Source organism: Trichechus manatus, unplaced genomic scaffold (assembly GCF_000243295.1).
Source record: "Trichechus manatus latirostris isolate Lorelei unplaced genomic scaffold, TriManLat1.0 scaffold00066, whole genome shotgun sequence".
NCBI classification, from domain to species: domain Eukaryota; kingdom Metazoa; phylum Chordata; class Mammalia; order Sirenia; family Trichechidae; genus Trichechus; species Trichechus manatus.
In genome coordinates, this window is record NW_004444002.1 from 9,756,625 (window position 1) to 9,776,205 (window position 19,581).

The following is a 19,581-nucleotide window of genomic DNA, read 5'->3' on the forward strand; positions in this document are numbered from 1 at the left end:
GGGGGGTGGGGGGGTGGGAGGCATAACCCACAACTATACAATTGATGGAAACCCTGGCGGCATAGTGGTTAACAGCTATGGCTGCTAACCAACAGGTCAGCAGTTCAAATCCACCGGGGGCTCCCTGGAAACCCTATGGGGCAGTTCTACTGTGTCCTATAGGGTCGCTATGAGTCGGAGGCAACTAGACGGCAATGAGTTATACAACTGATGGTAGGGAGAAGAAATCGGTTTGATTATAGAGGCAGGAGAGGGAGTTGACTGCGGAGTCAGAGAAATAAATTGGTTAAGTGCATAGGGCCTAGATGCACCAGTCAGTGGGATTTGAACTTCGTATGGTAAGCACCTGGGAGCTACTGTAGATTCTTGAGCAAGGTAGGGGCATAAAGAAAGCAGGTCTTAAGAAGATCAGATTGGTCTGGGTATGTAAGTGGATCTGTGGATGGAGGAGATGAAAGGAGACCAGATGAGGCAGCTGGAACCCAGAAGTGAATCCTGGAGCCACCCTGCGGGAAAAAAAACGGACAGACGATGGGGCAATACATTAGCTGTAGAGACGCCAAGCTGTGTAGCCTGTTCTCACTGTAAGAATGTTCCAAGATAGTGATTGGAGCAGGAGATATGGCAAGAAGGCCAGTTCAGTTTGGACGTTTTGAAGTTGGGATTATCTCGAAACACCCAGGATTAACGGGGGAAAGAGAGGGCCCAGAGAGTTATTTTTGCTAACCTTCGTCTTCTCTGGGGCCGAGGCTGCAGGGTAGGAGAGCCCTAGACAAGCATTTAGGGGCCAAAGGAGCAGGCCTGGCCTGGCACAGCCGATAATCCCGCCCCAATACTGTAGCAGAGTCGCAGGCGCTGAATGAGCCAGCGAGGGACGGCTTCGAATGGCACACACCCCGCCCCCGCCCTCGCCCCCGCCCGGGGAAGGCCTGCTTGCTTTCATTGTTGCGGGAGGGATGGAGGGAGGAACAGGAACATTGACCAGAGACTAATTAAATTAATTAGTGGGTTTTTTAGAAGCTGGGGGGTAATATGTGACTCGGCACCAACAGGATATTAAGTCAGATAACTTTTATTGAAGGGACAATGTTCTTTGTCACAGGCCCCTGCCAGCGCGTGTCCTAGAAACTGATGCTCCGATCCGGGACTCCCCTACGTGAGAGGGGCCGCAACGGGGTCGGTCCCCAGCCTTGCCACCTGCTTCACGCTCGCAGGTGCCCTGGTCAAATGTCTCCTCCCCTCGCCGGCCACTTCCCAGGCCACAAAAGCAAAAGGCAGAGGTGCAAGGCCCGCACTCCGCGTTCCCTCCGCAGAAGCGAGGGGGCAAGAAAAGATAAGATGGAAAGACCGCGTATCAGGGCCTGGCTGGACAGGGAGAGCGGCTTCCGCTCCAGAATTCCTCACAGGCTCCTGGTGTTCCTTCTTCCCCCTCACCCGCATTCGTGAAAGTCTCTCCTTGAATCAGAGTCCTGAAAGATCGCTACATCCATCCCTCTTATTCTCCAACTTCAGGCAAGGAGTCCGTGAGGAAGGGGAAATGACTTGCTCAAGGTCCCACAGCTAGGCGCTGTGCCTCCCAGGCCACCCTTCTCCCTCCCCTCCTCATTGTCTCAGCGTCCTCAGCAAAGCCGCCTCTCCCTCTGCTGAGGCTAAAATGTGCAGAACACATTCAGCTTTCACAGTGACTGCCCTCCGCCATGCCTTTGTTCACGCTGTCGCCTTGGCCTGATATGTCCGTCCTCGATTTCTGCGGGTCCAATGCCCACACGTCCTTCAAGATCAAAGCAAATGTCACCTCCTTTTCGAAGGCTTACCTGCTTCCTCCTCACCTGGTATGTTCGCTCCTCCTCCTCCTCCTAACACCTTAGCTTGATTTCTTAGACTAAAATCGGGGCAGTGGCGTCAACTAGGGGGGTGCGGGGGGGGTGCGGACCGCACCGAGGGACACTGTCAAAGGGGGTGACACCAACCTCCCCTCCAGCCGGCCGTGGGGCGCGCGCGCCTCCCCCGCGCCCAGCCAGGCGCCCGCGCACCTGGCGGCGCCGCGGGACTTGCACACGCGCGCGCACACGCACACACCTCTTCTGGAGCTGGGGAAAAAGGGGACACAGCCCAAGAGGGAAAAAGACTGCCAACGACATCCCAAGCAGCCCGGCCCTCTGGAGCCCTGGACTGAGCAGTTCAACTTGGAGAACAACTCCCCCCTTCCCTCCCACCCTCCGGAGGCACAGGTCCCCGGGACCTTCCAGCTGGTGGAAACCTCCAAGAGAGGAGAGGTTGATTTAAAATTTCTAAAAGTCCTTCCAAGTGGGGAAAAATAATCAAACTTAAAAAGTCGCCAGTACCAACCTGGGTAGGGAGGAGCAGAGAGAAGGTGGAGGACCTGAGAGCAGAAACTGCTCGCTCAGATGGTGGCTGGCTCTGTCTCATGCTCTCTCAGGCCGGCTTTCCAAACCGAATCCATTAATGTAGCTCATGTAACCGTAAAGTTTCACGTTAAAAATGAACAAGATTTTGATGCAGTTCTTAAACGTTTTTCCTTCGAATTTTATTGTTTTCTTACCGAATTTTCACTTTAACCACAGGAAACTACGTAAGTACATTTAGGCTGTGCACGCGAATTTGTAATTTAAAGGTGTAATTTTCATTTCGCTAGCTGTTTGTGTCACTACTATTTCCATGACATTCAGTGACATACAGGAATGACAGTTTATGAGTGACGTTAGTACAAAAAACATGATTAAGGATTCTGTATGGTCCTAGTACAGGAGGAGGTCCGCGGCGGGGGGGACACCATGAGTTACCGGACTGGGTGACACCAACCCTAGTGACGCCACTGAGCAGGAGCAGGGGTCGGCAAACTACAGCCCCCGGAGCCAAATACGGCCTGCTGTGTGTTTTTATACAGCCTGTGAGCTAAGAATGGTTTTTCCTTTTTTTTATTTTGAAATTCCAAAGCTTGAAAATGCAAAACATTGACATTTTTAAATAGTTGGAAAACAATCAAAAGAAGAGTAATATTTTGAGACACATGAAAATTTTATGAAATTCACATTTCAGTGTCCATAAATAAAGTTTTATTGGAACACAGCCATGCTCATTCATTTATATAAATGTCTATGCTGCTTTCCTGCTATGACAGTAGAGTTGAGTAGTTGTGACAGAGACTGTATGGCCCGCAAAGCCTAAAGTATTTACTATCTGGCCCTTTGCAGAAACTCTGCTGACTCCTGGACTAAAGGCTTCACCCCCCACCGCTTCAGTGTGAATAAATTTAACTTCATTTCTGACAAGAATGTCATACAGCACTTGAAAGTAGAGGTGCCTGGAGGGAAATGTGGGCCACCAAACACAAACGTGGTAGATTTTCATAAAAGAAAGTCCTGGTTTGGGGTTGGCTGATCTGAGCTCTGGCGTTGGCTCTGCCCCTGATTCATGATGTGACCTTGAGCAAGTCACTTCCGCTTTGTGGGCCTCTGTTTCTTCATCTGCACAAGGAGGAGGTTGGCCTAGGTGGTCTAAGGTCCTTTCTAGCCCTGTGATTCAGAGACTCAGCAATCCGCTGCCTTTCCAACTCACCCAGTTTTGAGCAGCACAGCCCTGATCTTTTATTCTCAGGGTAGAGCTCACAGAAGGTTCCTTTGCCCAGCTGTGGTTTTCCGCTGCCACTGCGGGCCCCCTTCACTCCATACTCACCTGCCCCACACCTCCCTTCCCTTCTGCTGACCTGTCTGCCCTTTACTCTGAATTCCTCTCCCTGCAAAATGAAGATGGCCTCCTCTGAAAAAGCCACTGCGCCCCCCCCGCCGCCCCCGCCCAGTCTGGTGGCCAAAAGCCTCCACTGTGGGTTGGGGGTGGAGAAAGAAGGGCTCTCACCTCTCCCCACCAGCCCAGGGCCTACAGCAGACAATTAAGCAGGAGACAGGGCCAGCTCTCACCGCACCCCTGCTCTGCCAGAGGAAACAGCCCCTCTCTGCCACTTCCTGTCCCAGGGGTTTCAGCAGTTTCCCCTTCAGGGCCTGCTGGCCCTCCCAGCCCCACCCCTGCCCCACACAGGTCAGAGAGTGCAGAGAGGGGAGGATCCCTCGCAGGAAGGCTGAGGAGACAGCTGTCTACACAAGGGGATGCCCCAGCAGCTCCTCTACCACCCCGCTTCAGGCTCGGGGAGCAGGTAGAGAGGGGTGTCTTCCCTGGAAGGCAGACTGAGGCTGTCTCTGTAAACCCTCTCCTGTTACCAGATGAGTAGAAATGAGTTTGTCATTTTATCTAGTTCTCACCTTGGTGGTGGTGGGGGGGGCGGGCAGAGGGAGCCTGGCCTTGGAAAGGTTGGACAAAAAACAGGAATATAAATGCCGCAGCTGAGGGCAATGTCCAGTAGGGGCCGGCCCTGGGTGGCTTCGGATGGAGGACGAGTTGAAGCAAGAGGATGAGGGGGGGCTGATTTGGAGGGGCAGATGACGCTGAAATCAATGTCACTTCATAATTCTGCAGAGGGCTTAACCCTGACACCAATGTACAGAGGCAACAGTGAAAAGCAAAGTATTGTATCACATGTAGGTCAAGGGTAGTGGCATTTTCTAGGTTATAGAACAGGGAACGGTCCCATTCGGTAGCAGCTGCTGATGTGGTGTAGTGACACATGCTTGTAAATACCTCCCAGTTGCCCTTGCAAGGTGGGGCCCCTAGCAGTAGGGCCGTGCGCCCGAGGTTTCCCAAGGTGATGGGTCAGAAAAGCAACAGCAGCCTGAGGTCCTGGACCTCTGCCCGTTTGCCACTCCTCCTGGGGACAGATCCTACATGCTGATGATTCTAGAAGCCTTGATGCCTGGGATGGAGGCCTAGTGGCAGATGGACATAATTGCCTTAGTCCCCCTGTGGTGTTAGGGTTCTGTGAGGGTCAAATACCATGAAAGAAGCCAAAGGAAGCCCCTAGGAATGATGGTTCTAGATGGGCTGGCAAAACTATGGATGGGAAGACAGTCTCGATACCTCTCTCAGTTCTGAGGGGTCATCCTCTTGCAAGTTTGGCCAAAAGCTCTGCCCAGCCAAGCCACCTTTCAAGAGAGCAGAGTCCCACTTTTCCCTGTCCCCTTTCCCTCCATGCCCCCAAGGACAAATAGGAGCCCGGCCCCTTGGCCATAGGGCCCCATTGGCCCGAGGGGAGTGCCTGTACAACCCAAGCCTGCCTCTCCACCCTTGCAAGCTGGCGTAAATACGGTTCCACAGCTGGTGTGAGGGACGCCAAGGAAGCCTCAGAGACAACATCTGGATGTGCACCTGGGCTCCTGCCAGCTCCTCCCCACATCTGCAGAGCACGCCCTGAGTTAGGGTTTGGTTACAGCCTGACTCAAAGCTGGTGGCACGTGTTTGGAAAGCACATCTAGCCTGGGCAGAGGTGTGGAAGCACTTGAGATCACTACCAGCTCAGGGTAAGCGCTTGTGGGGTTGGCACTGATCTGAGCTAGTGCCGTGCCCAGGACGGTGGGTGTGGCCACGGTGGACTCTGCTATGCGCCCTGTTGGGGGAAGGGCAGGGGACGTGGGTGTCTGTTTAAATGTGGGCAAGCTTTTCTTTTGAACCCTCTGCTGTCACTTTCAAGTTGTTCCCCTTGCTTCGGGGGAAGGGGACCAAAGAGTAAAAATGACCGGGTGACACAGGATGGCGCATAGGGAAGGCGGTGGGAATTTACATTGATTGGATCCATGCTGTGGGGATGGTGCTGTGCCAGGCACTTTACATACCTTATCTATCTCCTTTAATTCTTACAACAACCCTACAAAGTAGCTCAGTAAGTAGCTGAGCTGTGGTTTGAACCCAGGTTTATTTCCAAAGACTATATTCTTTGAGCTTTGTTTTAATTGAAATCAATTCTCATAACAATTCTGCTTTCTGTATTTCCATTTTAAAAACAGTAGAAGTAAGGCTCAGAAAAGATGAAGTAACATGACCAAGGTCATGGTGCCAGTCAACAGTGGAGGCCAAACTCAAACCAAGGCCATCAGACTTTGACCTCAAAGTCCATCCTTTTCCCACTGCCCCAGGCTGGAGATCATCTGCTAGGATCCCTAGCTCGGGGCTTGCTTGCAACACTCTACTTTGAAGGCTCAGACCCTCTATGATGCCCCCTCGACATAAACTTCCCAGGCCTGTGTCCCATCCACCTGGAGGCCTCAGTCTCAACCAAAGCTCTTTCTGATAAGTGAATCCTAACTTCCTGGGTCAAGTCCGCACCAAAATGGTAACAATTTGAGTTCCTGTGGCCAGCTGAGGAGGAAAGGAATTGTGGAGTAGGGGGCTTTCAGCTCTGTTGATGTGGGAGGCTGACTCTATTCTTGTACCTCTGGGGCCTACTGCTTCCAGAGAGTTCCTCATAGTCTGGCCCCAGACCTGGAGCAGCCACGGCATGGTCCCTGCCCCATAAATATACACTTCCTCTCAGCTTACACAGAATGTAAGTCTGGTTATCTTGGGGTGTTGGTTCACATATTTATTCAAATATTTATGGAAAGTCAGCCCTGAGCACCTCATCTGTGCCAGGCCTGTGGCCAAGGGCTCGATCACGGGGCCCACCCAATTCTTCTCTGTGGTAGGGTCTTTAAGTATCTAAGCTCCCAGTAAGCTGGGCTAAACAACATTGTAAGCATCTGCCTGAACAACATTGCTGTTTTGTTTCCAAGATACTTCCATAGCAAATGTCTCTTCAAAACTGAGGCCCAGGGGTTAGAGGGAAATGCGGAGTGATTGCTCATGGGTACAGGGTTTCTTTCTGGGGTGATACAAATGTTCTCAAATTAGATACTGGTGATGGTTGCACAACTCTATGAATATACTAAAATCCACTGAATTGTACACTTGAAACGGGTGAATTGTATGGTATGTGAACTATATCTCAATAAAGCTGTCATTTAAAACAACAACAACAACTGAGGCCCAGAGAAGGGCAGCAGTTTACCCCAGGCCACACACAAGTTGACAGAGCAGCTCAGGCCAGACGCCAGGTCTCCTGCTTTATGACTCTGAGGCTCTTCCCCCCTCCCCTCAGCCTCTCCATAACCCTATGCAAGGATAACGACCAAGGTCTGGTAAGGGAGCAAGGCCAGTCCAGCCTTGTGCTTGAGGGTTTGGGGCTGAACCTAAAGCTGCCATCGAGTCAGCCCCCAACTCACAGCAACTCCATGCACAACAGAATGAAGAATGCGGCCATCCCCATGATCCGTTGTGGATTGGACTGTTGTGATCCATAGGGTTTTCACTGGCTGATTTTTGGAAGGAGATTGTCAGGCCTGTCTTCCTAGTCTGTCTTAGTCTAGAAGCTCCACTGAAACCTGTTCAGCATCATTGCAAGATGTAAGCCTCCACTGACAGACGGGTTGTGGCTGCACATGAGGTGCATTGGCCGGAAATCGAACCTGAGTCTCCCACATGGAAGGAGAGAATCCTACCACTGCCTCCTAAGCAACAAGGTGAAAAATAGAAAGCAAATTCATTGCCGTCAAGTCGATTCCAACTCATAGCGATCCTATGGACAGAATAGAACTGCCCCCATAGGGTTTCCAAGGAGCGGCTGGTGGATTCCAACCGCTGACCTTTTTGGTTGGTAGCTGAGCTCTTAACCACCGCACCACCAGGGCTCCAAGCAACAGTGGAGGCAGTGGCAAACGCTCTGTGACAGGGGTTTTCATTTCAGGTCAGCCAGTAATGTGGTCAATCCCTGTTCCTCTGGGTCTCAGTTTCCCCATCTGTAAAGTGAAGCGGATAATCTTGGTGACCCCTCGCTAAAGGCTCTGCCACTTCGAGGTTCTAATTATAAAGCCCTGCAAGCCAGAGCAGAACTGAGCGTCAGATATGAGGCTCCTCTTGGAGTGCAGCAGGAGGCCTTCCACACCAGACAACTTGCTTTGGAATCAATGCTCCTCACTGACGGTGATGACGAGGGTTTTCTCGTGAGAGTCAACTTCTCTCCGACAATTCTACTGCTGAGCGTCTCCATAGGGGGTAGCTTGGTTCTGATTTACCCCCAGCAGTGCTGGGTGGAGGAGCCACCCATAATAGAGACCCACTGATCATGTCCTTTGGAGATGCCAGGAACCAGGTTCTTGGCCTGGTGCCCAGGCAGCCCCACCTTGGGCTTGAACTTGCCTCCATGGTGGAGGGAGTGAACGCTGATGGCTACCGGTCTAGCCCCCACTGGACAGGATGTTTCCACATCAAGCCCCACTTCCTGTAGCGAGGCCTGGGCTCCGGTCCCCCCTCCTTCTCCTGCCATCTGGTTGCCTGCCCTCTGCCCCCTCCCCTTGCTGGGTGTTTACAGGCTGCCTTATCAGCCTTGGGAATCTGGGCCTCACCCAGTGGCTGCCTCGCCCCGCCCAGCCCAGACAGCCAGCCTAGGGCCCTACCTGTTCTGGTTTCGTCACTACAGGCACCCGCAGCCTGGAGCCCTCTCCGTGCCCCTGGAAGGCAGGGGGTGTGGACAAAGACCTGCTGCCTGGCACAGGCCCTCGGAGCCTGGGGCTCTGCCTGCCAGAGTGAAACCTGAATATTCATAGTGTTTTATCCAGCTGGCCCAATCTGAGCAGGGCATGTGTTCTTGTTGAATTGTCATCTTCTCTATCTGTAGGTTATTGGGGAACAGGAATGAGGTGCTGGGGTTACTGAGGGGGCTAACTTTGGCCTGGAGCACCTCTGTGGCTCTTCTGTTCCCCAGCCAGCAGGAGATGAACAAGGGCAAACTGGGGAGCACTATAAACACTCCAAGCTAAAGGTGGGGCTGAATGAGGGGCTGAAGGCTGAGTGTGGTGGAGGAGGCGAGACTGGGAAGTCCTGGGGCCTGGTCTTGGCCAATCCACACCCAGACTTCAGAGCCTCATGGGTCCCAAGCTGTCTCCACCCCACACACTGAGATCCGCTCACTTACCCAAAGGCTGTCAGAGCTAACTGCTGAGCAAGTCAAACGACTTTCCCCCAGAACACAGGGGCCTAGATTTTTCTATCAACTGGGTCTGAACCAAGAAGGTGGACAGAGATGGGGACAGCAGGCAAATGAACGTGCTTCACTAAGGGCTGAGACCCTGAAAGGTCAAGTTCGAACCTGCCCAGGATCCCCCAGGAGCAGGGTCTGCTTGTAAACGCTGACCAAGCCCCAGACTAGGAGTCAAAGCCGCAGTACCAGCTCTGCCCGTCTTCCAGGGGCTTCCATTTTGTTCAATGAGAAATCACTCAAAATATTTTTTATTTAAATAATTACTAATATTTTAGGCAGTAGATTGCAAAATTCACACTTAGGATACAACGCCATACTTAAATGTTACAAGACAAGGTCCTTCTAGGAATCTCTGGGTGGGGCAAACAGTAATGTGCTCAGCTGCTAACCAAAAGATTGGAGGTTGGAGTCCACTTAGAGGCACCTCAGAAGAAAGGCCTGGTGATCTACTTCTGAAAATTCAGCCATTGAAAACCTTATAGAGTGCAGTTCTACTCTGACACACATGGGGTCACCATGAGTCGGAATTGACTCAGCAACAACTGGTTATGTCCTCCTAGGTCCCTAGGATACTATTCAATGGTCTGGGGCACTTGGACGGGAAAGTTTGGAAAAACTCTGCTCAGGCAATTTTGCCATTAATGGGCTGTGCAACCACAGGCATGCCATGTCACAAGGCTCTTGCAGCCTCAGGCCTCGCTTCCCCCCTGACTACTGCCCTTATGTTACCCAGAGTATTAACTGACCCTAGTAGCAGTCAGGGCAGCGCGCTTCTCCCTTCTATCAAAACTCTCAGGCCACCATCCCATCCCCCAGGAATCTGCACCCCCACCACTCAGAAAAATCATAAACCATTTCGTGTTAATGCACTAATAGCTGGCATTAGGTTAATGTGTCACCGCTCTCCTTAACACAGTTGCATTTTAAGAGGCCATCTGGAGCTACCGTGCTATAACTTAAGAGTGGCTCTGGGGCAAGTAGTGGGGCCCACCGGTGAACTAGGGAGTGCTTTTCTGTGGCTCTACCTCCTGTCACACTATTAGCCATGGAGCGAGCTGGCCTTCTCCATCTACTTCCCCTGCCTGTGGTCTCTGTGAGGAAAGTATATGGAGTGACTGTGAAAGCCCTTTGCAAAGCTAAAAACTGGGGCTGGTACAACAGCAAACCCACTTGACTGGGACTGAGGAAGACGAAGTTCCAGTCTTGGCTCTGCCTCTGACTAGCTCCTCCCTCAGCCTCTGAACCAGGGCCAGCTCCTACTCCAGGGCACACATTTAGATCTATGGCCGTGGTCACACCAGCCGTACCCAGCAGAGCCTTTGAGTCCAAAGCATCTGCTTGGTTTCCAAAGGTCCCTCACAGTCTGACCCCACCCTACCTACTCAGCCTTATTTCCCATGATTTCCCAACTCAAGCCTGGGCTTCATGCCCACTGGTCTCCTCACGGTCCCCTGAGGGAACATTCCAAGCTCATTCACGGAGTTTCTCAGGCCTGCCATGCCTTTGCTGCTCCTTTTTGGCTAATCAAATAGTGCCCATCCAGCAAGATCCCAATCAAGTCCCTCAACCCAGTGGAGCTGGTTACACCCTGATAACTATAGTCCTCACCCATAACCCCCTTCTCTAAACTCCCATAGCCCTTAAATTCTACCACAAGATCTCTGAATACCACAGAGTCTTGAATTACTCTTTAATCATTTCATGTGTATGTCTTTTTTCTCCAACAGACAGTAAAATCCATGAGATAAAGGCCTAATTCATCTTCTCCTGACTCTAACATAGGTCTGGGCGTTCATGAAGGAAGTCCATGTAAATGCTCAACCTGCATGAGATCTCTAGAAAAGAGACCACAGGTCCTGAGAGATTTTAGGGCTATAGTGTAAGGGTGGGGGTGGGGTAGAGTTAGGGGGCAAAGGTCTCCAGGACTCAAACATTACTCTTCCTCTCTTGCTCCAAGCCTCTATTAGGGGCAACATCTATCAGCTAGAGTCATTTATTCCAAGCAGCATCGAGAAGATAGTTGATGAGGTCATCATCAAAGTATTCTCTCTTTGTACAAAACCACAGTGTTTCCACCCTAGAAATACTAGGTCCGGGTCTGATCACTGGACTTCAGGATGCTCGATCAGCTCTAGAGAACTAAAATGATTCAAGAGAATGGGGTATGAGGATAACTACATGAAGACAAACTTTTTAAAGAAGCCTTTTGTTATCTAGACAGACAAGGCTGAAAAAGCATATGACGGACATCTATAAAGTCATGTATAGAGCAGATAATCATGGACCCATTCACCAAAAATGTGCTATAAATTAAAAGCAAACAATAAATAGTCCTATTTTACAAATGGATAGTAAAGTTAAGGAACTCTTTAGCCTAAGAATATCAGTGAAAAGATAAGCATCTTCTAAAATGACATCAGGGACAACCAAAATTATAAAAGTAAGTTCAAGCATATCTGTTATAAAAATTAATGTAAACAGGATAAATTCAAGTATTAAAAGAAAATGACATTGACAGTCTGATTCTAAAATTCATATGGTATTGCGAAGGACTTAAAATAGTCAAAAAACAACTTTGAAATAGAAGAACAAAGTTGGAGGGCTAACACTACCCGATTCCAAGAATTACTATAATGCTACGGTAATCAAAACAATCTGGTATTGGTGTAAAGATAAACAAATTAATGGAACAGAATATAGAGTCCAGAAATAAGCCCACATACATAAGGACAACTGATTTTTTACAAAACCAAAAAACAAACCCATTGCCGTTGAGTCGATTCCGACTCATAGCAACCCTGTGAGACAGAGTAGAACTGCCCCATAGAGTTTCCAAGGAGTGCCTGGTGGATTCGAACTGCTGAGCTCTTTGGTTAGCAGCCATAGCTGTTAACCACTACGCCACCAGGGTTTCCGATTTTTTACAAAGGTGCGAAGAAACTGCAGTAGACTAAGGATAGCCTTTTCAACAAATGGAGCTGGAACAATTGGATATCCACATGCAAATAATAATAATAATTCAGATCCCTACCTCTCACCATATACAAAAATTAACTCAAAATGTATCATAGATCTAAATGTAAACCTAAAACTTCTAGAAGAAAACAAGAGAAAATATTTGTGATTTAGGGCTAGATGAAGAATTCTTAGCTACAACACATAAAAGGGAAAAATGAGAAATTGGACTGCATCAAAATTAAAAACTTTTGCTCTTCAAAAGACACTGAATGAAAGACAAACCATTGACCAGGAGAAAGTATCTTTACAAAACATGTATCTGATAAAGGTCTTGTATCCAGAATATATAAAGAATTCTCAAAACTCAACTACAGGAAAACAACTCAGTTTAAAAATCGGCAAAAGATTTGAATGTACACTTCACCCAAGAAGATATATGGGTGACAAATAAGAACAAATAACATGAAAAGATGTTCAAAATCTGGAACGCTGTTTATCAATGAGATACCTACTAGGATGGCTAAAATTAAAAAGACCGACCGACCATACCAAGTGTTGGTGAGGATGTAGAGCAACTGGAACCATCATACACTGCTGGCGGGAATGTAAAATGGTAAAGCCATTTTGGACAACAATTTGGCAGTTTCTTAAAAAGTTGAACACACAACTACCATGTGATCCAGCCATTCCACTCCTAGGTATTTAACCAAGAGAAAAGGAAATATATATCCGTAGAAAGATTTGTCCACAAATGTTCATAGCAGCTTTGTCTGCAATAGCAAACAATTGGGGGGGAAAAAAAAACCCACCAATGCCTATCAACTGATGAATAGATGGACAATGGAATGCTACTCAGCAATAAAATGGAACGAAATATTGATATATACAACACGGATGAATCTTAAAATAAGTATGCTGAGTGAAACCAGACCAAAAAAAAAAAAGAGTACATACTATATATATATATATATATATATGATTCCATTTATATAAGACTCTAGAAAATGCTAACTAATCTACAGTGACAGAAAGCAGATCAGTGGTCACCTGGGGATGAGAAGGAGGGATTACAAAGCAGCACGAGGAAACTTTTGGGGGTGATGGATATGTTTACTATCTTGATTTTTGTGATGGTTTCTTGGCTGTATACATATGTAAATAATGATCAGATAACACACTTAAATATTTGTGGTGTACTGCATGTTAATAGTACCTCAATAAAGCTGTTGAATAGAAGGAAAGGGAAAGGACCCCAGATTGGGTAAAATAACAGTAACACTAGCAGCACACACGATGTAATTTTATTACATATTACTATTGCTATGTAATAGCAATAAAGTACATACTATGTGCTAGGCATTGTTCTAAGTGCTTTATATGTAATTAAATCCTCGTAACAATCCTATAAGATCCTAAAAACATTAAACCCAATGTTATATACTGCCTGTAAGAGACACACCAAAAAAGTATAAGATAAAAGAAATAAGAACACCTACACTCTTCAGAAAACATTCCTTGGTGCCACCAGTATAGACCAGGTCTGAACCTTGGGACTTATAGTGTGTGCTGAGTCTAATGGGCTTGTGTTGTTTTATCTTTTGCCCATTCCCATGCCAACGTTATTGTCCCACCTAGCCTGGAATGCCCCTATAGCACAGCCAATAATCTCTCTTTCCTCTTTTGAAAGGTCATCTGCCCTCTCCCCTCCAGGAAGCCTTCCCCAATTAAGCTGAAGGGGAAGAATGATCTTTCTCTAGCCACGCCATCGGACCCATCATCACCCATCTACAGACATTAAGTGCCCTGGGCTAGTTGGCAGGTCACCTCCCTCCTGCTATGGGGCTAAGTGCATGTGTATTACTACACCCTAGAATTGGGTTTAGATCCTTCAGAGCAGGGGGCTGGGCCTGTTGTGTTTTTTTTTTTTTAGGATCAGAGTGGCGCCAATAAAGTGGTCCCTAATGAGACAGGTGTTTTCTGGGCATGGATTCTCACAAAATCAGCAGAGCTGAACTAGCCTCTCTTATCCTCAGGGGGCATTATGGGAAAAAGACAGATTACCTCCTAAGTCTATGTCTAAGTACCTCCTTCTTATCAGGTCATCAGGAATTTGGGGAGGTTAAGACTAATTGCCCACCCTCCCATCCCCCAAGGCCTAGCAGTTCTAACGTGATGAGCTGAGACTAAGGGACTGTGTGGAGCACTCTGCTCAAGGGTGGTCCAGTTTATCTTGGGCTGTCTGCCCCTGTGGGTGGCCACAGAGCCTCAAGCAAACACAGTCCATTCAATAGCAGATGGAACCTCCAAGTTACTTTCTGGTGGGCCTTTGGGATGGGAATGGCCCACAGCCCCCTGGGAACTCTTCTGGGCAAAGACAGTGCCCCGGCCCCAACCCAAGGCCTCTGGGCATTGGCCCAGGACTGACCCGTCATCTATTCTAGAGAAAGGAGGGAGAAAGTGAGCGGTGGTTGGCCAGTCAGCTCCCACAATTCTATACTCAGTAGGGTAATAATGAACTGATGATTGCTAAATAGTTCCCAGGGGGTAGAACGTTAGTCTTCTCAAAGAGACTAATTTACTCTTATTTCTGAAGAGGATACTCAAGATGAAAATGGTGAAGAGATAAAGATGACACTGCTAATACAAATATTAAAGACTTGAGGGTCACTCTTTACTATACCACTGCCTGCCACTCAGAAAGACTTTGTATTCCACACACGCGCAGATCTCCCTCGGCACTCCCATCTTACCCTGTGCAATGGCAGAGTTCACCAAAAGTAAACTCCCGGTTTCAAGAAGGAGTGTAGTGTGCCCTGCCAGCACTGCCAGAGAAGTGATTGATCTCAGGATCCTGGCAAAGTCAAGAGTATGCGAAGGGAAAATGATAACAACAATAATCATAACCACAGGAATAATCACTGCTAATACTTACTGGGTGGTTACTATGTGCCAGGCACTATGCGGAGTGCTTTATATGCATTATTTCATTTACTCCTCACTCCAACCCTGTGAGGTGGGCACTGAGACCCAGAGAGGTTAAGTGATAGCGCACAGTCACACAGCTAGGAAGTGGTACTTCTGGGATATGAACTCAGAGCTTGTGCTCTTCCTCCACTTGTCAGTAACACTTCTCGTGAAGGATATTGGGTCAGATTGGAATAGGAAAGGAGGCTCCAGGAAAGCAGACAGACTGAGAGGCAGGAGGAGCCAGCACTGGGGCAAGAAAACGGTCCACCAAGAAGGTGGGAGCCCAAGGCAAAGCTTGCTCAACTTGGGCAAGCTGCTTAAACTAACCTGCTTCTTGTTAATCTCTCTGAGAAATGTTCCGATGCCTTCCCTTGCAGACCCTCCAGTGCAAAATACCCTTTCCCGCTGCCTGACCCTCCTCCTCACCCTGGGAGCAGACTGGGTTCTCTCTGCCAAGAAATTCACCTTGGGACACAATTTCCCAACCAAACAGTCAGGGCACTCTGGTATGTGCCTGCAGCGTTGAAATGTGCCGAGGAGGAGGCTGGGCAAGAGGGCAGTGAGAGGAGAAGCCATGAGGGGCCTGTTTGTGCGTCCGAGTGCTTTTATTCCATTAAACCCAACAACGGCCAAGTCCCCCTCTACACCCAGCCATGTTCTATTCACCGAGGGAGACACAAAAGCAGCAGAACAAATACATGGTTAGTCCTTGCCCTTGCCCGGGTGGTCCAGGCAGGAACATGTGGGACCCTCTAGACCCTTAAATTCCCAGCTGGCTGAGGGGGGAACAATTATGAAAAGAGCTGTCCTCCACCTGAACCTCAGGGCTTCCAGAAAATTCCCAGAACCCTGGAGAAAAGTGGAACTCGGCCAGCCCGTACCTGCCGTGAACACCTGTGGCTTGCCAGTTTCCCTGTCCCTTTGGTCCCCCACACCTCTCCCCTCCCCTCCCCCTTTCCCAGGGCTTGTGTTGGGGAGGGGGTTTTCAAAGTGAAATCCCTTCAGCTTGGGTGGCAGGAAAGCTGGCCACCTTTTGTGTCTTATCAATACACTCCGGGCTCACTGTCTGGGCCAACCACTTTGTATCCCCTGAAGTGGAGATCGGGGTGTGCACTGAGCCACCCACACTCACTGACCTGGTCTTTTATGTGACATGCATTTGCCAAACAATTATCCAGCCTTCAAAGGTCAGTCGGTGGCCAGGGAATAGAGAGAAAGGAGCCTTTTCTCCCTTTTCTGCCTAGCCAAGTCTCCCCCGCGCCCCCCCCCGCCCCCCTTCAAGGTCTAGCTCAAGCCCTGAGTCCCTCACAGAGCCTTCCCCCCCTGCTCCAGCTGCCGCTGACCTCGAGTCCCAGCCGCATCTGGCCCCTGCTCCAAGGAGCACAATTAGCACCTGGCCAGTCACCGGCCTGGCTGCTTGTCCTCGCCTCTGATTGTTTCGGTGTCTTAGTCATCTCTCCCCCACGGAGCCTAGCACGGGTTGGGCACACAGTAGGTGTTAATAAATGTCAGTGGAACTGAAGCTTAGCAGCCCCTATGAGGTTAGAACCCTCATAAGCACTCCGACCAGCAGTTCCTTGGCAACCGGCGCTGGGGCCCAAGCTACAGGGCATTAGCGGTGTGTCCGCTATTACAGGCCCCACGAGGCTCAGCAGCCAGAGAGTTTCGGGCGGGTTGGTGTTGATGAGAAAAGCCCCTGACCCCTAGGAAAGCGCCCATGGAATTCTGGGTACCTCAGATGAGTTTTCTTTCTCCCCTGCGGGACTAGTTTTCAGTCTGAGAGCCACAAAGGGAATAAATTGGCAGTGAAGCCAGAAACCTCTTTGCAGCTTAGAAATCCAGGCAAGAGAGTCAAGCCCAGGTTGGGGTCAGGCCTGAGCCTGGGGAGAGAAGGCTGACCCAGGCCCAGCTCAGCTCAGTGGGGGACACCAGGGGGATATGCAGGAGACTTGGCAGGCATGGGCCCTGCTACTCCAGGGGGCTACTACAGGTGTGTTTAGGGGGTGGCCCTAAGTAATGCCAACAAACCACACCTCAGAATGCTTGTTACCTGCAGCTCATGCAGGGACCAGGTCTCCCTGTCTCTCTCTTTCACTCAAGTCCCAGAACTCAGGCAAGGAGAAGCCCCCAAGTCTGGGTGCCTGGCTCTCAGTACTGGCTCGGAGATTCCAGCCTGGCTTTAAATTATTGTTCTTTATCACTCTCCCCGGCCCCCTCCCACGCTGCCCACCCCCAGTCCAGCCCACACAAGAAGGGGCACACGGTCCTGGAAGGCCAGTGGTGTCTTCTTCATCTTCCTATTTCCTCACTCCCACTTGGCTGCTGCCCAGTGTTGGGACTGGCCCTCAGTAAATGTTTGCTGAGTTGAATGGAAGCTGAGTCTTAGACTGTGTATGAAACAATATCATAATGCTACTTCATGCTTACTATGTGCCCAGCGCACGTAGTCATACACCGTAGTAAGTTCTAATAAGCTACTTCTATGGCTGAACGCAGTTGATCCTCATCACAACCTTATGAGGCAGGTCTCGTTTGACAGGTGAGGAAACTGAGGCATACAATTGACTGGGATCACATAGCTAGCAAATAAGAGAGCTGGGGTTAAACCCACATGGTCGGGTCCTGGGAAAGCAAGCATCTTAGCCAGCTTCTGGCCGGGCCTCTTGGGGATAAAAGTTCTGGATTTTGCAGGTTGGGGGGGCATTTGGGACATCCCATCAATCAGGCCCGTGAGTGACAGACCACCCTCACTTTTAGATCCCAATACATGACAGAGGGGACACAAGCTACTGTGTCACCACTTAAGGCTGGCCAGAAGGAGGGTGGGTTTCGGGCTCTCAGCTTGCCCAGGGGTGGGCGCCAGTTCCTTCACAACCACCAAGCAAACACAGCGTAGCAGTGGGAGGAATGCCAGACATAGTTGCAAACAAGCCACTCCTTCGGTTCACAGCGAGAGGCTGGGTGAGGGTGGCAACGTGGAGCCTGCTCAACGCCCCCCACCCCCACCCCAAGACATCCCAGGCTTTGAACCCAGCCCCAGAGACAACCACAGGCAAGGCAGCCTCTTCCCCACACTGGCTGGGATAGGAGGCCCTCCCTGATAATCTTCACTTAACTCAAGACAGCTCCCGCCACAGTGTCTCTGCCCGGGGTCCCCGGAATGAATGGTTGAGAAAGCACTTTGTAACTGGTCAAACCCTGTGTAACTACTGAAAGGAGGGAGCCGCATTCTTGCTAGGCATACGTGTTCCCTGGGCATTTTCAGTGCCAGAGTGTCCTGTCTCCCCAACAGGGAGAGCTAGACTGTTCCCTTCATTACCCATCCCCAGCCTGGCGCTCAGGCCAGGGGGTCAGCTCGAAGGAGGTAAGTCCCCGCTGGGCGTGCCCGCCAGCTGTTGGGGCTGAGCAGTGGTAGCTCTGAGCAGTGGTGGCTCACTGGAGCCCTCAGGGTGATGACCTCACTTCCGCTCTTACCTCCCCAGCACCCCTCCCATTTGAGGCCCCACCAGGCCAAAATCGAGAAGTCCAAGGTTAACTGTTCCTCCCCACTTTAAGAGCTAATTAAAATGATTAGCCACAATGAACTGTCAAACATTAACCAGAAGAAGCTGCAGGACCAGACAGGCCTCTATCCCGGGCAGAGGGATGAGGGGCAGGAATCAAAGGGCCATCAAATCAAATCCCTCGGCTGGGGTGTGGTGAGGAGGGGTTAAGCAGCCCCAGAACCTCGCTGGGCCGAGGTGCCAAGGGGTCAGGAGGTGACTCTGGTCAGGAAGGCCAGATCCCGGCATAGAGTCGTGAGGAAAGGGCAACAGGGCTAGGGTGTGGCTGAGCGGCTACTGGCCGAGCAGTCCCCTGAAAGCCAGGCGCTGACCGCAGGGGACCGCCGCGCTGTGGGGCAGCTGAGTCCCCTTGGCGGCAGCAGGGAGGGAACAGAGAGGCGGGGGAAGCCGGGAGAGCGGGAACGCCGGAGCGGGAAGGCTGGCGGCTGGCTCACACGGAAACTCCGGCCCCTGCCAAGAGGTCTCTATTTTGGCGATCCAATGATCCAAGTCATAAGTTTTTTCTTTTCTTCTTCTTCTTCTTTTTTTTTTTTTCACCCCAAAGCGCCTGCTCCCCAAAGCCCTAGGGGCCGCCTGCTCAGTCCAGCAGCCCCGTCACAGCCTGGCCCAGACGCCTGCCCTCGGGCACCGAGCTTCTGAGGGTCCGTGTCACCATCGGCCCTGTCACGGAACCCGGGCTGCCCGGGGCGCGGGGAAATTCTCCCCCACCCACCTCAGGAAACCGAGTCCACTTCTGACCCCGGGTCAGGAGCCCGCGCAGGGCAAGGCCAGAGCGGACTGTCCCCGCCGCGTCGCCCCCACCCGTCCCCGGGCCCCAGCCCCTCCACTCTGGGGCCCCGGCGCCCTCCCGCCTTCCCCGCCTTCCCCGCCAGCAAACCCTTTCAGGTCTCCGAAGGCACCAAGAGCCGGCGCCATCGACGTACCTGAGGCCACCGGTAACTTACGGCCAGGGTCGGTCGCCGGGGTTCCCTCCCCGCTCCGGGGGCCGCGACGCGGGTCCCCAACCCGGCCGGGCAGCCTGCTGCCCTCGGAAGCCGGGCCGAGCTAGAGGCGCCGGCGAAAGGAGAAGTGGAAGTTGAGCACGGCGCCGGGTCGATCGGTCCCGCGGCCGCC

At 50.8% G+C, this 19,581-nt stretch overlaps 1 protein-coding gene across 2 annotated transcripts in view; it reads right to left on the reverse strand.

Moving 5' to 3' along the window:
* ELF4 (E74 like ETS transcription factor 4) overlaps window positions 1-19,514 on the reverse strand; it is a 40,032-nt gene extending 20,518 nt beyond the window's left edge. The window contains exon 1 of one of the 2 annotated variants that reach the window (XM_023734290.1): window positions 19,392-19,514. Coding sequence is in view for 1 of the 2 variants with exons in the window: in XM_023734291.1 (XP_023590059.1) it covers window positions 347-385 (39 nt within the window). In the remaining variant the exon portion in view is untranslated. Of the gene's footprint in view, window positions 1-346; window positions 834-19,391 lie in introns of those variants that run through there. The other variant, XM_023734291.1, reaches the window with a different exon arrangement.
* Between the last annotated feature and the right edge of the window lie 67 nt (window positions 19,515-19,581).